Source organism: Lactuca serriola, chromosome 8, assembly GCF_051521515.1.
Source record: "Lactuca serriola cultivar US96UC23 chromosome 8, Lser_US96UC23_V15, whole genome shotgun sequence".
Lineage (NCBI taxonomy): Eukaryota > Viridiplantae > Streptophyta > Magnoliopsida > Asterales > Asteraceae > Lactuca > Lactuca serriola.
In genome coordinates, this window is record NC_136415.1 from 335,347,361 (window position 1) to 335,366,612 (window position 19,252).

The 19,252-nt window shown below is 41.2% G+C and overlaps 1 protein-coding gene across 1 annotated transcript in view; it reads right to left on the reverse strand.

Annotated features, from left to right (window-relative positions):
* Window positions 1-12,829, reverse strand: part of LOC145068295 (uncharacterized) — a 181,940-nt gene extending 169,111 nt beyond the window's left edge. Inside the window, exon 1 of the mRNA XM_079015245.1 lies at window positions 12,454-12,829. Coding sequence (XP_078871371.1) covers window positions 12,454-12,829 — 376 coding nt within the window. The remainder of the gene's footprint in view (window positions 1-12,453) is intronic.
* Between the last annotated feature and the right edge of the window lie 6,423 nt (window positions 12,830-19,252).

Consider the following 19,252-nt stretch of genomic DNA (forward strand, 5'->3'; position numbering starts at 1 on the left):
TCAACAACCGAGGCTCCCAATGAGTCACCACCAGTCTCTAGCCCTATCTCGCAAGCATCCTGCTGCATATCTCACCTTCGACCCCTCTGGGCAGAAGCTCATCAGGTGCGCAGACTCAATGTCTACGATCCATCTCCTACCAGCAATGGGGTCTTTCACCCCATGGAAATCCGCCGCACCACTCCGACGAAAGTCCATAAAGGACAGTGTGTTCGTACCCATTTGGCTACACACCATATCACTCCTGAATGATCGAAGACGATCCTCCATCAGCTCAACAATCCCCTCCTTGATCGACCCGAAGATGATAGGGGTCGACTCAAGGATGCCTCCCGTGATCTCAGACGCGATGAACTCACATAGCCTGTCATCAACCTACTCGGAACCCGATACCGAGCCCAATCCGGAACCTCCTGCTCCAAGTCGTGTGGTTACCATACTGAAAATACACGCATAAAGGTCAGGATCATACATATACTTGAGAGATATAACACACTTCCTAAGGTTACCGATTTCGTCTAGGCCCTCCTTGATTAGAGTACGGGTCCTCTGCTTTCAGTAGTACGGGCCCATACTACCTTCCACATCTACCCGTGCTTTCCTCAAGGATTGCTTCGACTTCACCAGGTCCCTTTACCGATACCCCTTTCTACTAACCTCATCCTAGGCTTCCATAGGGCACTCTCCGACCTACTCTCCGCCATCAGCTGCACATGAGCCCCTACCATTTCCCCCTAACTAACTTACATGTACTATTACATATCCACTCCTTAGTTAGTCGGAAATAGCCAGACCCCCATAGCACAAAGCAAGCAGCATTCGTGCATCGAGTAACCAAATCAGGCATAACCTATGCAGGCCATCCTACTATTGACTAAACAGTCCTAGAATACAGCTCATACAATAGGCATATAAGGCATCCTCCTAGATCCTTAGCCCTAACTAGCATGCAATTATCAGAATCATATATCAGGCACACAAGGCATCATCCGAGATCCTTACTCCTATTCTAGCATGCAATTCTGTATCAAAGCCGTATAGCATAACATAACATGTATGGGTATCTTGGGGAAAACATACTTGAGCCCAGCCGGTCGCATGCATCACACACGTTATCTTTCGTAAAATCCTTCCGTTTAGATTTTTAGAAAACCATTTTATTGTAAAAATCTTTTAGCCCCTTAGTTTGAGTCCGTACACCCCCGAGGGCGTGTCCGAATCCCTCAAACCAGGGCTCTGATACCAACTTGTAACATCCCAAAATTCAAGCCCAAAAATTTCATTTTTGATTAATTAATTCATAAAACATTCATTAGAAAATATTGTATAAACACGTCATCTCAAAACCAAGTATCATATTTGAAACCCACAACCATGAACAAATGTCTTATCAGAGTATAATCCCAGAAAACACCATGTGAAAAAATCATATGTGTGTGATGCCATGCTTCGCCGCCGGCTCCTTCCCCTTAGAAGAAGAGGTACCTAAAACGAAAAACTGAAACCGTAATCACAAAGCTTAGTGAGTTCCCCCATCATACCACATACCATACAGTACCATTGGTATCTTTCAACCGGTAATCATCATCGGTATCTTTCAACCGGTAATTGTCATCGGTATCTTTTAACCAGTAATCGTCATGGGTATCTTTCAACCGGTAATCGTCATGGGTATCTTTCAACCGGTAACTGGGGACTATTCCAACCCCTCCTACTAGCATACAATAGCAAGATATAAGCACACATTCAGACATATTCGGGTACTGACCTACCCCTTGGTCCTAAGGACCACTATCAGGGAAACTATCCCTATCATGTAACATATCATACATATATAACTCAAAAGTAAATGCATACCAGACCAAGATAAATTATCACAAAGACAATTATCTTCTATATACTCCTCAATGGTGGGCCGCCATTGTGGCCTTAGACCCACCCCTACTGGAAGGTAGCTCACCTCGTAGCTGCTGAACTGTGCGGGAATCCTCTAACTGCTGCCGCTGCTGCTCTAGAAATCCTCTGGCTAAAATTCCCACAAAACACTTAGTCAGAAACTGACATCTACCCTTAGGATGAAATGACCAAGTCAAAGTCAAAGTCAAAGTCAACTTCCAGTTGACCTGACTCGTCGAGTTGACTCGTCAACTCGCCGAGTTCCTATCCTTCCATCAGACCTCATACCCGTCTCTACTCGTCGAGTTAGGCGATGACTCGACGAGTTTTCCTTCTAAATGAACACCGACTGAATCCACATCCGACTCGCCGAGTTGTATGAACAACTCGTCGAGCTCATCATCAACTGATACTCATGTCCTGACTTGACCCGCCGAGTTCTATGAACAACTCGTCGAGTTACTCTTCATCCTATGAACACATTCTGACCTTGACTCGCCGAGTCCGTTCATGCAATCTCCGAGTACCATGAATTCCCAGAACACTTTGCTTTGTCCAGAACGTTGGGTCACTCCCCGGGACTCCTAAAACCCTTCCACACTCAACTGGTCCTTATGACCCTCACTGATATGGGACCAAAACCCTTGGACTCGCCGAGTCCAGGAATGGACTCGCCGAGTCTATCACATTCCTTACTAAGAACTTCGATTTCTGATGTACAACACTTAACCAAATGATAGATCCAGGCGCCTAAACTCGATCTAGCACGTAAAGTTACAAACTTTACGTGCATGCATGGGACATTAGAGCTTAAAAGGCTCTAAAATGGTTCTTTTGTTGCATGGGGCCTTCCTTGGTGCAAAAAGCAACCTAGATCTGACTTGTGGCTCATAAAATGACATTATACAGAAGCCCAAACCCCAACCATGCTTGCAAACATGGCTGGCCACAAAAAATGGCTTATAAAAGCCCTAAATCACCCCAAAGAGCGATCTAAAAAATGAATGAGCAAGGTTCAGACTTTATACCTTCTAAAGACTGCAAATGATGAACCAAACTCGAATCCTTCAGTCCCCTCTTGATCCGTCTATGCTCTTCCTTCTTCCATGAGATCAAAACTGTCAAGAATCACTCAAAAAGCCTTAGATCTTCACAAAAACGACTAGGGTTTGCTATTAGGAGTGTTTGGGAGCATAAAGGGGAGAGGAGTCTACATAAGATCGTTTAAATAGGATGCAAACCCCTGGATTAGGGTTTTTGTCCAAACAGCGGCTACTCGCCGAGTCCGAGACTCGACTCGCCAAGTCCGCAGCTAAAACCCCGCGCCTCATCCCGCTTCTACTCGGCGAGTCAGTCCTTCGACTCGCCGAGTCCAAGGCCAAAAATGCAAAAATAAATGAAGATTTAATAAACAAATACATACCAAGAACCAGGTGCTACATTAATACCTGAGGATCGGGGTGTTACAAAAATACCAACCACACATAAACATACTCATAAAGTATCACAAATATAACAGTCATGCACATCGAGTCTACAGTATGACTGGTCCGCCCACACCGGCCTTCAGTCGGCCTGGTCCACTCTTCAAGCCTCGACACGTCTGGTCTGCCTCTTGGGGCCTTCAGCCTATCCGGACCACTCGCCGGGCCTTCGGATTATCCGGTCCGCCCTGGGTATGTTGGCCTACAGCACAAAGTAGGACCCGCCTCAATCCAACCCCCGTCAAACAACCATGCGCACTTAAAAACAATTAATCACATAACAAATCCTTAACCAAACAAACAATCAAACTGGTCACATAACATATCAACATCCTAACCAGGATTCCGACCTAACCGGTCACAAGCATAACATTACCATATATACCGGGTACTGACCTTAACCAGGACACTATCATAACATTACCATGAATACCGAGTACCGACCTTAACCAGGTCACTAACATAACACCATCCTAAATACCAGGATGCAAGTCTAGCAAAGCAATAACATAACAAACAATACCCGGCTTTCCATCCGATAAAGGGCCGGCCATCGTACCGTAGACCCTTTTGATATAGTGAGGATAAATCACCTACAATTATCGACTGAAGAGATAAGACCAAGCTGCTCCGACCATAGACACGAAATTCACCACAAAACACTACCAAAGAACCAATTCCATAAATACCAGAATTACCAAAATACCCTTGGAAGTCAAACTGGTCAACTCTGGGCCAAAGTCAAAGTCTTCAGTCAAAGTCAACCTTCCTAGTTGATTCTACTCGCCGAGTCCCAAATCCCAGAAAACTCTCGTAAGACAACTTAACTTGCCGAGTCGCCCCAAGACTCGCCAAGTCCAACGATCTCTGAGTCCCATCCTGTCCGACTCACTGAGTCGCCGACCGACTCACTTAATCCAAGGCTTTAAGCAAAAGCGGTTGGGTTCTGCGACTAGACTTGCCGAGTCCAAGAATAGACTCGCCGAGTCTAAGGCAATCTTCAACATACTCGCCGAGTCCATGCACATGTTCATACAACTCGCCGAGTACACCCATGTGACTCGCCGAGTGCCTTCAGTTCTCAATCCATACAGAGGCTTTTCGAGCCATGCAGAGGCTTCAATCCATAGATCCACTCTTTTACAGCCTAACCCTCACATAAAGTTGCAAACTTTACATGAAACCAAAGAGATATAAGCCCAAAACACTCTAGGGCTTGGGTTTATGACAAAGGGGCTTCACCAATAAATCTTAGACAGAAGCTTTATGACATTATGGACCATCACAAGCCTAGATCTGAAGTATCAACCTCAGATCTAAGCCTCTAACTCGAAATAGCTCTTAGTCATACCAAAAATGCCCTAAATACCACATGATAATAGATCTAAAAGCAAAAGAGTCAAAGCAACATATTATTACCTCTAATATAAGCTCCAACTGAAGTAGATCCCAGGTCTACACCCCTCTTTACATCAAACCAATTGATCTTCAAGCCCCTTTCCACCCAAAGTCACTTATCAAGGCTCCAAATTGCTTCCAAGGGCTCTCACTCACGATTTAGGGTTCCTGGATCTCAAAAGGGTAGCAAAGAGGCTGAGGGTGGGTTATAATGTGCTTTATATAGGGCACAACCCCCGGGATTAGGGTTTTCTCTCTTCAGCACCAACTCGTCGAGTCCAAGCCGCCGACTTGACGAGTTGGTCACTTAAACCGCGACAGAATCTCGCTCCGACTCGACGAGTTGGCGGACCTACTCGTCAAGTCCCTTTCTTAAATTTACACTTATGGTCCTTCATTGAACATTAGAAATTTGGGGTGTTACAACTAGGCTCTCAAGGTTTTCAAGGAATCAAATCAACTACAAGGTATGTAATTCTAGCCATCTTTTAGATTAAAAATTCCCCATGTATACTAGATAGGATTATGAACCTTTGAAATCATATTTTGCATGTAATTTAGACAAACATAGATCCAAGGTTTTCTAGGGTTGCCTGTACGCTTAGGGGTGTTAGAATGCTAAAAACCCATCAGTGGTATCAGAGCCTAGGCTTGTTCTTTAATACTTGATGCAAAATAGTGGAAAAAATCGATTTTTGAGCTGTCTGCACAGGGGACTCGACGAGTCCATGGGGGGACTCGACGAGTCCAACTGAAAATGCAACCAACTCGGCAAGTCAGTTCGTGCACTCGAAAAGTTGGCCAGGCAGGGTGCAAATTTCGATTTTGCTGCTGGAAATGGACTAGAAAGATTACCCTAAGTTGTTTTGGTGTTGTAAAACTTATTTTAGATGGTGTAATGGTTGTTCTAATCCATTTATAACGGCTAATATCAAATTTTCATGATTTTATGTGTTTATATGTTCTTGAAACTTTGATATGAATATTCATGTTCTTATGAGTTTTTGATGGATCATAGGAATTACTTGTTTAAATGTTTAATTCATGATCTTTATGTGTTTTAATGGATTCCATAACTTGTCCTCAAGTTATGGATAACCAAAATCTCTTTGTGTTAAAAACCATTAAAAGAACACATAAGTTATAAAATGAAGAGTCTTCATTTTAATAACTCATAAGTTATGAATTTGAAAGGTTTTGTAAAGTTACAAAACTTGCCCTCACGTTTTGGAACATGTAAAGTCACTTAATAAACTTTAGTTCCAACCCCTAGATTTTTAAAAGTTAAAATTAACCCTTATACTTTATAATATTATTAGTTAATAATATATATATATATATATATATATATATATATATATATATATATATATATATATATATATAAGAGCAAGTCGTTTTACCATTAGTAGGCCTCATTCACGAATCCGGTCTACAAAGGGGGTATAAGGTTGCTGCTAATAAAATGGCAGCTTAATGGGTGTCCACTCTCACCCACCGCTTCCTTGATCGGTGGAGGGTCGTTAGCCGAATGGGTAGTACAAGGACTTATAAATTCTCATTAAAAGTATGATGAATATTATAAAGAACTAAATGTTTTATTAAATTCCCAATCTTAGTTAGTTTAGGAAAATGTGAATAAGGTGCTAATCAATGAAATTACACTTTACACTTTGTTTAACTCGTTAGTGGAGCATGTATGGTTAACCGGCACAGTAACCTGGACTTAACAAGGTAGGTAAAAGGTGACTTAAAGTTTATTAAAGGTCGGTGGAGCACGCGTGGTTAACCGGCACATCGATTGAGCGATAAACTTTAAGGGTACCAAGTGATTTTCATGGTTACTTCACACCTCGTTTTGTGATCCTCTGTATCCCATTTACAAAACTTGGAGGGCACACTTGAGATTGAAACATGCCTTTGAAAAGTTCATTGAATCTCAAAAGAATCTAGGAAGTTCTAAGAACCAATTAAAACCTAATAATTTATATTTCGGTTTTTGGTGGAAATTGTTGAATCGTCATTCACCTACCTTTCAAATATGTTATAGCTTAGATTACGACATACCTCTTCTAAGTTATGATATATTGTGATTGGATCCTAGCCTTAATATTACATTTCGGGTGTTGTATTAAGGACTATCTTTATATCTAAACTAAACTTTTTCTCTTCTTTTTCAGATGTCTTCCAACAACACTGCGTCTGGCTCAAACCCTACTGGCTCCTTTTCCTTCATGAACCTCTGTGGGAGGGTCATCTTTGATGGTTCCAACTTTATGGATTGGATCCGGAACATCAGGATGGTGACTCGTTATGAGGACAAGGAATATGTCCTCGATAAGGAGCTAAAGGAGATCGATGAGTCACTACTACTCCTCAGGAGATCGCTGACTTTCGGAATCATGTAAGAGATGCCACCAAAGTGGCATGCATCATGATGGCCAATGACAGCTGAACTCGAGAAGTCCTATGAGGACTACTACCCTTTTGAAGTGAACCAAGACATGATGGAAAGATACCATCAGAGTGCTCGTAAAGAGCGGTATGAAATAATATCCTCCATGATAACAACCAGGATGAAGGACGAAGATTCTGTCACCAGCCACATCCAGAAAATGCAAAGGTATGTGGATCGTGTGTTGAAGCTTAATGTGAACTTCCCTAAGGAGCTTGCAATAGATATCATTTTGCACTCCTTACCCTCGTGTTATGATCAATTCCGCATGACATACTACATGAATAAGGAAGAAGTCACACTCAGCAAACTTCAAAGACTTCTAAAGACCGCAGAAACAGGTCTTAAAGGTAAGTTGGTTGTTAACACTCCAACTCCTACTCCAAACTCCGCCCTCGTCTTAGCAATCGGGAAAGGTAGAGGGAAGAAGAGGAAGATCCCTTCGAAGGGTACCAAGGGTAAGAACCTTGATGGCTCTTCTTCAAGTGGAACCAAGAAAGTTTTCGTCACTCCTTCTTCTGACCCAAAAGAGGCTGAATGCTTCTATTTCCATGAAAAGGCGCATTGGAAGAAAAACTACCCAGAGTACCAGCAAGATGTGAAGGATAGGAAAGTTAAACCCAACCATGCAGGTATTTACACTATTCTATCTAATAACTCACCCTATTCTAACTCTTGGGTCCTTGATACCGGTTGTGGTATTCATATATGTTCTGATTTGCAGGGACTAAGAAGAAGTGAGAATGCGGAGCATGGAAAGATAAACTTGATCATGGGGAATAGGAAAGCTTCACCTGTCACCAAGATTGGAGCTTATTCTTTGTTGCTAAGTAGTGGGTTTACTTTAGATTTGAATAAATGTTGTTATTCACCAGAAATGGCAAGAAATATTATTTCCTTTCATGCTTTGTACAAACAAGGGTTTTACCTTTTCTTTTGATAATGAAATTGGTGGAATAAATGCTTTCTTTAATAATGTTCTTTATTTTAAAGCATTACCTTGTGATGGTGTGTATGAAGCTGTATCTATTGTAGATAATCTAGGAAATAATGTGTTGTGTATTAATTCTTCTGATAATAATAACTTGGATAAAGCATCATTATGGCATTATCGTCTTGGACATGTGAGCAAGAAACGCATAGTCCAACTGCAAAAGTATGGAGTCTTAGAGTCATTTGACCAAAAGTCAGATGATAGTTGTGAATCATCCTTACTTAGAAAAATAACAAAGTCAACCTTCACTGGTTCTTGTGCTAGGGGTGAAGGTTTGTTGGATCTAGTGCACATTGATGTGTGTGGACCCTTCAAATCTACCACAAGGGATGCAAATCGTTATTATTTGACTTTTACTAGTGGTTATAGTAGATATGGACATGTCTATTTAATCAAGCATAAGTCAGGGACTTTTGAAAGGTCTAAGAGTTTAAACAGGAAGTCGAGAATCAATTGGGCAGGAACATTAAGATGCTTCGATCCAATCATGGAGGTGAGTATCTTAGTAGAGAGTTCCTCGACTATCTTAAGGAATGCGGGATTATCTCACAATTGATACCTCCTAGGACACCACAGCTTAATGGTGTGGCTAAGAGGCGCAATCGAACCTTGTTGGATATGGTTCCTTCCATGATGAGTCGAGCTTCGCTACCAATCTCATTTTGGGGGTATACCTTAGAGACTGCCGCCCATATCCTTAATATGGTCCCTACAAAGAAAGTTACCAAAACTCCTCATGAGATGTGGACTGGTAAAGTTCCTAAATCCTTTAGTTAGAGGTGTATTTTCATCGGCTACCCACATAAATCATGATAAGCTCGAAGCTTGAAGTGAGAGGTGTATTTTCATCGGCTACCCACATAAATCCTTTAGTTACCTCTTCTACAGACCTAGTGACACCGCTTGTAGCAAGGATGGGTGTCTTTCAAGAAAGAGAGTTCATAAGCCAAGGAAACAGTGGGAGGAAAATTGACCTTGAAGAAATTCAAGAGTCAATTGGTGAAGGAACTTCAAACCCTAGCACTCAACCTGAGGAGGAAACCTCCTGTTGAGCCAATTGACAAGTCTATACCTCTGAGGCGTTCCACAAAGTTTAGGAATGCACCTAAGCATTATTATGGTTTCCATATTACTGCGGAAGGTGAGACACTTATCAGTGATGAGACATTGGTAAGTCTGGATGAACCTAACAGTTACGCGGAAGCCATGGCTGGCCCCGAGTCTGCCAAATGGAAAGAGGCAATGGACAACAAGATATAGTTCATGTATGACAATCAAGTTTGGAACTTGGTTGACAATGTACCAGGTCGTAAGACAGTTGGGTGCAAATGGGTCTTTAAGAAGAAGACCGACATGGATGGTAATGTACATACATATAAGGCGTGACTTGTTGCAAAGGGCTTTTCACAAACTCCGGGAGTTGATTATGATGAGACCTTTTCACCAGTAGCAAATACTAAGTCCATTAGGGTTCTGTTAGCCATCGTTGCATTTCATGATTATGAAATATGGCAAATGGATATCAAAACCGCCTTCCTTAATGGAAGTTTGGATGTGGATGTTTACATGAGTCAGCCAGAGGGTTTTGTCAGTACAGAATACCCTAATAGAGTGTGTAAGCTTGAGAAATCCATTTATGGATTGAAACATGCACCTCAGAGATAATCTGCTTTTTGGTACTGTATGTGGATGACATACTACTCATAGGAAATGACATCCCAACCCTATAGGAAGTGAAGTCCTGGCTTGGGAAGTGTTTCTCTATGAAAGACCTAGGAGAAGCTGCCTATATTCTAGGGATAAGGATTCTGAGAGACCGGAGTAAAAGACTAATTAGACATAGTTAGAGTACCTACTTGGATAAGGTGTTGAAGAGGTTCAACCTGCAGGATTCCAAGAAAGGAGAATTACCCATCCAGAGTAATGCCAGACTGAGTAAAACTCAGAGCCCGAGTACTGAGGCCGAGATAGCAGAAATGAGTCGAGTAACTTATGCTTCTGCAGTATGCTCGATTATGTATGCTGTGACCTGCACTCGTCCTAATGTAGCCTTTGCCTTGAGCATGGTCAGCAGATATCAGGGGAACCCTGGCAAGGCTCACTGGATTGCGGTAAAGAACATCTTCAATACATGTGGAGGACTAAGGATTGGGTCCTTACCCTCGGTGGGAGTGATGACTTGAGAGTTTTAGGGTATAGTGATGCTAGCTTTCACACTGATAAGGATAATTTCCGCTCTCAGTCAGGCTGGGTCTTTACCTTAAACGGAGGAGCAATTACTTGGAAGAGTTCAAAGCAAGAGAAAGTGGATGATTCAACTTGTGAATCAGAGTATATAGCAGCAAGCGAGGCAGCAAAGGAGGCGATATGGCTAAAGAACTTCAATGGAGACCTTGGAGTTATACCAGCTATAAAGGAGCCAATGGAAATTTTTTGTGATAGTGAAAGTGCAGTTGCCTTAGCCAAGGAACCAAGGGATCACGGGAGATCCAGACATAATGATAGAAAATACCATTTCATCGGATGAGAACCTAGCATATCCCCTCACGAAGGGATTGAGTCGTGCTAAGCATCTCAAGCATGCTCGGAGCATAGGGCTGAAGGATGATATAAGTTTTAGTAATTAGATAAATTATGAAATTTGTAAAGTGTAATTGACAATTGATGATGGATAAAAGTTGTGTTTATTTATGAGTAAAGTCTTGCTATCTTTTTTCAATCGTTTACTATATTTCTTTTGCATGTTTTGACTTCCAGAATAATTTTGTTTGGTATATCATATTATTCGGATTCTCCACAGTCGGTCATATGTTCGAAGTAGGTATGAATCAAGACTGTCATGGGCTGGTTGTAGAGGTCTAAGTTGTTGGACAGGGCTACAACACTCATGAGTGCTCATAAGTTCTGATCATTGGATTCAACCCATGCTCACTGGTATCACTTCATGGAATTTATCTCGAGTGATCATGAGACGGTAATATCATATAAGTCTTCAAACCTAGAGATATGACTTGTTGCCTATGAGTTGGTTATGCATTGATTGTATGAAACCGCATTGGTAACTCGATGTTATAAAACGTACTTTTGTGTGTGATTCAACAAGTAGTAGAACAAGTATATGAGTTGAAGTTTATATGTTGCTTCTTGGATTAGAAGCGATATCTAGGCCCCTCGATGATTTTGTTTTGACCTATGTTCCGGGCCCGGTCAGAACATAATTTATCTATTCAATTTAGTTCTATTTCAAACAAATCAGAAATCGGGAAATAAACTGATGGACAATAAGTAAGACATTGTTCCATGTATTTGTCTAGCTGATATCTAGAATAGAGGATTATATGATCACTTATCTTAAATGGCGCATCATCATCTTCTCAGTTCCAAGAGACCTTGAAAGAGCTACGATTGTTGATCGGTTCCTGAAGTCATACTTACAGATATAGTTATTAGAGTTATCCAAATGGGAGACTATTGGATAAGGTGTCTAAGTCCATAACTATATTTGGTATGTACTTGACCCGACCTGGCATGGTCCATTTGGGTTGCATGGCATCATTCATTTGGATAGACTAAATGAGAGAAATAACACTTGTGGTTTATTAATATATTTTAAGTTCTAATATATTAATAGTATTATTTAATTAGTATTGATCAAGAATTATTTTGGAATTAATTAAGTGATCTAAAGATGACTAATTAAATATATGGGTTGATTATGTAAATCATCCATAACTTGTATAGTGGGCTAAAAGGCTCCATGGATTATTAAGTTGGGTTAAACCCATAGGATGCTCCATGGGAGTTACAAACCCATGGGTAATGGAAATGAAGAGTCATGTCACATTAGTGTTTACATGGTGTAACCCTAGATGTGACACACTATATAAGGAAAATGATACTCACCAAAATCGGCTAGACTAAGAATAAGAGAGGGCAAGCAGATTTTTACAAGTGTTATACATACTCTAAAGTTATTCCAAAGCATTTGGTGTTGTGTGAACCATTTGAGGCATCACACTTGGGGTGCTACGCTCTTAGGGTTTTCAAGGAATCAAATCAACTACAAGGTATGTAATTCTAGCCATCTTTTAGATTAAAAGTTCCCCATGTATGCTAGATAGGATTATGAACCTTGGAAATCATTTTTTGCATGTATTTTAGACAAACATAGATCCAAGTTTTTCTAGGGTTGCATGTACACTTAGGGGTGTTAGAATGCTCAAAACCCATAGAAAGGTAGATGATGCTGGATGAAATTTCTTTAGAAATAGTATTAAGTATCCATGAAATAACAACATTGTTATTTTGATTCCAAGATCTGAAGTTTTGATCGGATTCATTAGGTTGTGGAAGTGATCCTTCAACAAAATCCAACTTATTTTTTACTGATAAAGCAATTCGCATAGATCTGCTCCAAGTAGAGTAATTGTCACCTGTGAATGTTTGAGAAACTAACTCTAAACCAGGTCCATCAGAATTATGAAGATAATACGGATCATTGTAGGAATTTGCATCAATCGAATTTGTGTAATTAGGATTAGAAATAGGATTGTGATTGAGATTTGCGGAATTAGGGTTTGAATTAGGATTCGAGGAAGACATAATAGCAATCCAACAGTAAGGCAAACGAAACGAAGAATCAAAATGAAGAAAAAAAACAATTGATTCAAAAAATCACCATTATCATTCAAGAAAAGAGCATAGCTCTGATACCATAACAGCTTATCAGATAAGAAATGAAGAATGAGAGAATGATGAATTGTTGTTATTCTTCAAAATTGATTACAAAGTTGTTTATATACAAACTTACAACACACATATATTGCTATCATACTCATGTTGTTGCTAACAGCGTATAGTTAACAGACATTAACCCACATAACTGACTGAGCAAGCTAAATTACAATAATACCCCCAATAACAACACAATTAATAAGATCTGAATAGGCTGTGTGTGAGATGAGACCAGATTGTTTTAGTTAAGACCTCGATAGGTATGCTGCTGACATAGAGGATGATTAATAATGACACTTGTCAAGAAGTTGTTGCTTGTAATATTTGTATTCCCCTGGTTTCTCCCATTGACAGGACACCCACAGAGAGTTAGTTGTATTTTATATATATATATATATATATATATATATATATATATAAGCTACCAAAGTATAAAAAGTGTTACCAGGCTTTCAGACTTTATAGAGATATAATAGTATCTATTGCCATCAGGACATACATGCTCACTCCAATCACAATCAACATCAGCATCAGCAACAACCAGATCTACTGTCATCTCACTACTTGTTGCAGAGTCGGGGACAGGGTCAGGCACATAAGTAGTAGAATCAACAATGAACCAACTCTTTTAATTAAGCTTCCCTTTCCCATTAATACTATTCTAGACTCTTCTAGACAAAATATTCTTCACAAACACAACATATAAAGCTAAAAATAAAGATGATTTCTAAAATCTATGCATGTATGGGACACTAGATGAGATATGTAGGAAGATTTGCCAAAAAAGAGTGTGAGAGAGAGAGATAGAGAGAGAGAGTGAAAGAGAGAGGGGCTAACCATATCCGTTTGTGATGTATTATTAGGTAGTAGTGAGGTTTGACCCATTGGATCATTCATGTAAGGTGTACATCTACAGCAACACACAACTTCCAAACAGTTAGATAAATAGATGCAAATATTAATATTAATATTAGCCAACAAGGAAATAAATCATTCAACATTATAGGACATTAGGATTTAGAGGGTCAGTGAGGGGCTAAAAAAGAATAGATCTAGGAAAGAAGTACATGATCACTTCTCTTCATTACAAATAATAAAAATTATGCTAACTAGAAAGATTCGATAAAAGTAAACTACCTGTTGTCCCACATTTTTGGTTTCTTTGGGTCTGCAAACCGAACAACCAATGGCTGATCACAACCCTAAACGAAGATCAAACGGATATCATTATTCATTAGTTGCAAGTTGAAATAACGAGGGAGCTAAAATCATTATTTAGTCATACTTTCCTCACATAGTTTCTGTGCAAACCATTAATTGAAGCAACAACCATATCTTTGTGAGTGAATGTGATGAATCCCGTGCCTTAGTTAAAACCATCAAAATGTATAATAACTACTAAAAACATTTATAAACCTATTTGTAGAAAGGATTGACATGTGATTGATTACAAATTGCAAAATATGGTTTCATGCAAATGACTAACCACGGTTTTGCTTCTGTTCATCATGCAGTAGGAACACCTCTTCAACACACCCATAAGGGGAAAATATCTGAAAATGAATGTCTTTTAAATCAGAAGCATATAAAAGAATCTTACAAAATAAAAGGTTTATATTCTTGAGAAAAAAATGCATCGTGGTATCAACGAAAAGATGAATGCTTTAATGACATGTAGCACGTATCAGACCCATGATAGAAAGAAAAAAATGTAAATCATATGAATCTTCGGATGTAATAAAATGCTATGAACTTGAACAGAAATCCAATAACAAGAGGGAAAAATGTCACACCTCCAAACCGAAACGGCAGAAACATTCAGGGGCGGAGGAAGTCATGTACAGTATCACAACAATTGTATAATAGTAATCAAAACAAAAACAACCATTGTATTGATAATATAGAGTTTACATCGAAATCAAATCACATATGATTGATGTACCATCTCGAGATCAGGTCTACCCCGTGACCCTTGGTCTTTTGAGTATTTGGCCATTTTAGTCCCTTTGTGTGAAAAGGTGGTGAATGAGTATGCGGGGCATACTCGAGTGTACGCTCAGCGTACTCATACGCGTGCATTTGACGCAGAAGCCACCTAGTACACCGGGTGTACAAGAGGGTACGCTGGGCGTACTAGGCTCAGAGTGAAAACCCTAATTTAGGGTGAGACCCCTATTTAAAGGATATGATGACCTCATTCATGGCCACCATTCTCAGTCACCAACCCTCCTAAACCCTAGTTTCCGTTCTTAGAGCTTGTGAGTGCATTAGAGAGACTTGGGAGCATTCTTGAGTTACTTTGGAATGAAGAAGGAGTCTTCAAAAAGAAGGAGTGGGATTTCAGGCCTTGGATCTGGGCTTATCTTAGTGTGGAGCTTCATTTTCAGGTATAAAGCTCTGAACTTTCTCACTTTTTTGGTTTTTCCATCTTGGTAGACTATTCTGGGGTTTTGTCCCAAAAGTTGGATGCATTATGAGATATTGCACTCCAAAGACCATGATACACCCCCTTTGAGTATATTCAGTGGTGTAGAGTCATAAAAATCCTATCTTGGACCTTGGGATCAATCCATGCATGAGATATGTGTTTTTTGTCATAAGAGGGTGAATGTTTTTTGTGTTTGGGACCTTTCTAGCCATGCAAAGGCATAAAGTCCCTGACTTTATGGGTTAAGAGCTATTAGAGAGTTTAGATCTGAGGTATGAGCCATGGTCTTAACTGTTTAAGACCAAACAAGTGAGGAGGGTGAAACTGGAGCGTACGTCGGGCGTAATTCTAGTACGCGCAACATAGGGGACATGCATCCCCGATATCTGCATGGCGACCGAGTACGCCCAACATAAGGAACTGGTATGCGCAGCGTACTCCATGCCGTTGAATTTTGTTAACTTTTAGGGTTTGGGTCAAATTATGGACAATTAGGGCCATTGAGGGGTAAAGTGGTCTTTTACCCTTCCGTGAGAAAGTGTAGCCTCTTGAGAATCGTGATTAATTAGGGATAATTGTTGTGTATGTTAGGCGGAGGCTAGACCGATGGTTTGAGTTTGAGTTTTTGCTGACTTCTTTCAAGGTGAGTCTTCTTACTATACTTTCCTTGAGTGGTGCCTTATGTGATTGAGCTGCTTATTGTGATTATCTGTGTATTTGATATTCCACATTATGTCTTTGTGATTTATGCTGAGTATTGTTATTACTGAGTTTGTTGAGTTAGGACCGGAGGGCCCTACTGAGACACATTGACCGGAGGGTCTTACAGAGTTATAGCCTCGAGTGGTTAATATGTTGTGTTTGGTATTTTGGGAAACTCACTAAGCTTTATGCTTACCATGTATGTGTTATGTGTTTCGGGTACTTCTCAGGATCACGGGAAGGCACCAACTTGATTGTACACATACACCGGAGATTGTTTTATGATTTAGGGGATCCTGGAGTTTGATATATTTATTTCTTTTGAACATGAGTTTTTGGTGAATTGACATTGTGACATTTTATAATTATTTATTGAAAACAATGTGTTTTGAAATTTCAAATTTGGTTAGAATTTACGTCGTTAAAGGTTGGTATGAGAGCTTGGTTTGAGAGATTTGGATGCACCTCCGGGTGTGTTTGGACTCAAACCGAGGATTTGAGTAGAATTTTCAAAAGAAGAGAAAATTTTCCAAAACGAGAAAGAGTTTTAAGAGAAAACAAGTGGAAGTGGTGTGTACAATCAGCCAGAGCCCGAACGGTGATTTCCCTAAATACCCTTACATTTGTGTTATGAGATGTTTTGTTAAGATTGCATGCTAGAGGGTAGACTAAGCATTCCATATTCTAGGGCTAGAGTTTCCTGATTTGTGATGCCTTAGTCAAGGAGATGTTTTTATCAGTGTTATATGTTATTTGCTTGAGTATGAGTTGAGTTTTGAGTTGGGAGATGATATAGGAAGAGATACTTAGATAAACTTAAGAGAGGGGTCTGCTGAGAGAGTAGCTGGAGATTCATGAGGCATTGAGTATTTTTGAATTAGAATCCTAGGAGGAGGACTTGGGGTGACTACAGATGGGGTGTGGAAGGTAGTGTTGGGCCCGTACTACTGAAAGCACCTGGTCTGTAAGCTATCCAAGTAAGAACATTTGGGATGCTAAGGAGCAAGTAGGGATGAGTAGTCGTGTGTGAGTATGCTCGATCGAGTTTCTGATGATTTTGTGTTGTGTTATAGAGACAACATGGTAGGTACGCGCCACACCCCAGAGAGCAGTGGAGTTAGTGATGACGAGATTCACGACGAGGTGGTTGCAGCCATCCGAGAGGCTATTCTGGAGATGTTTGGGTCTATAATGACCACTTTTATTGAGACATTTAATGAGCGATATGCTGCTCCTTCCGAGGCGGCTGCTACTGCAGCCACCGCAGCTGTCGCTGCTGCCAGACCGCAGGGGGGTGACTCGTTGCTGTACCGGGAGTTCAGAACCACGAAGCCTCTAGAGTTTGATGGGACCCAGGATCCGATTGCTGCGATGAGGTGGATCTCTGATGTTGAGGGACATTTCTACACTTGTTCATGCCCAGAGCAACTGAGGGTTCGGTTCACGCTGAACCAGCGTTGCTTGGGAGCGAAGGATTGGTGGAAGTTTGTGACGGCTAGTTTTACCCCTGAAGAGCCTGCTGCAGTGACTTGGGATCGATTTGTCGTGATGTTCCGAGATGAGTATGTCCCCCCTGTGGAGATGTAACGGTTAGCCCAGTAGTTTCTATCTCTTAGATAGAAGACAGAGGTGGTGACTGTGATTATGCGGATGTTTCACAAGAGGGCGTTGTTTTCCCTAAGCATGTGGCGACTGAGCAGGCACACATGATACGGTACTTGAGCATTCTAAGGAGGGATATTCGAGAGTTCATGGCGAAATCGTCTTACCGTACATTTTATAAGCTCCAGGAAAATGCAAGGAGGAGGGAGATCGAGCTGGAGGCTCGGGCGAGTGAGGACGCAGAGTCTCAGGGGAGAGACCGGTGGCCGGCGCAGTCGCAGCCGACTCCCAAGCGGGCTAAGCCCGCTAATTCGAGATCACGAGGCAAGAAGGGCCGCACTTGTGGAAAGTGCAGCAAGAGTCATGAGGGAGCTTTCTGGGCAGGGATTTGCTACAAATATGGCAAGGAGGGGCATACGGGGAAGGATTGCCCCAAGGGTTTTGCAGTCGGTTTCCACGGCAATCAGACTGGCCATCGGAAGGCCGAGTGCCCTCAGCTTGTTCAAGGATCAGCCCAGGGTTCCACTCCTGCTGCATTGCGTGCTACTGATGTTCGGCCGGTGAAGGCCGAGGTTCCGAAGGCTCGTGGGAGAGCTTTTCAGTTGACAACAGAAGAGGTCCGCACAACACCTGATGTCGTGGCTGGTACGTATTCCTTTATTTATTTGTTTATTTATTCTGAGATTCTCTTTTTTGATTATTCTGGGCTATATTTAGGTACATTTCTTGTGAGTTATCTACCTGCTTTAGTGTTATTTGACTCGGATGCGAGTCGATCCTTTGTGTCTCTAACCTTTAGTCATCACATCGGTATCCGATGTGAGGCGTTGAGTCGACCTCTGAGGGTTTCTATAGCAGATGAGCGTGCAGTCTTTGCTACTGAGGTATTTTGAGGATGTGTGCTAGAGATTTTTGGTGTCGAGTTACCGATTGACCTGGTATCGATCGCGATGGGTGATGTCTGCGTCATCGTGGGCATGGATTGGTTGAGTCGCTTTGGAGTAGTGATCGACTGCGAGCGTTAGTTGGTGACTATACGAGACCCTAGTGGAGGAGTGCTTACAGTGTATGGTGAGGGTACCAGATCTGGTCAGCTTTCCGCTCTACCACAAGGGTAAGGCAGAGTTTATAGTAGGGTTGTATGTGATTTCTAGCCTATGTGATGGATTCACGGACTGTGTTAGAGAGGCTAAGTTCTATCTCCGAGGTTCCGATTGTATGAAACTTCCCTGATGTTTTCCTCGAGGATTTATCGGGTGTGCCTCCCGAGAGGTAAGTGGAGTTTCGGATTGATTTGGTTCCAGGAGCGGCACCTATCGCCAAGGTACCTTATCGCCTTGCACCATCAGAGATGCAGGAGTTATCCTCACAGCTTTAGGAGTTGATGGGGAAAGGATTTTTTCGACCGAGTAGCTCGCCTTGGGGAGCGTCGATCCTTTTTTTCAAGAAAAAGGATTGATCACACCGGATGTGTATTGATTACCGGGAGTTGAACAAGTTGACGGTCAAGAACCGTTACCCAATTCCGAGGATTGACGATTTATTCGATCAGCTACAGG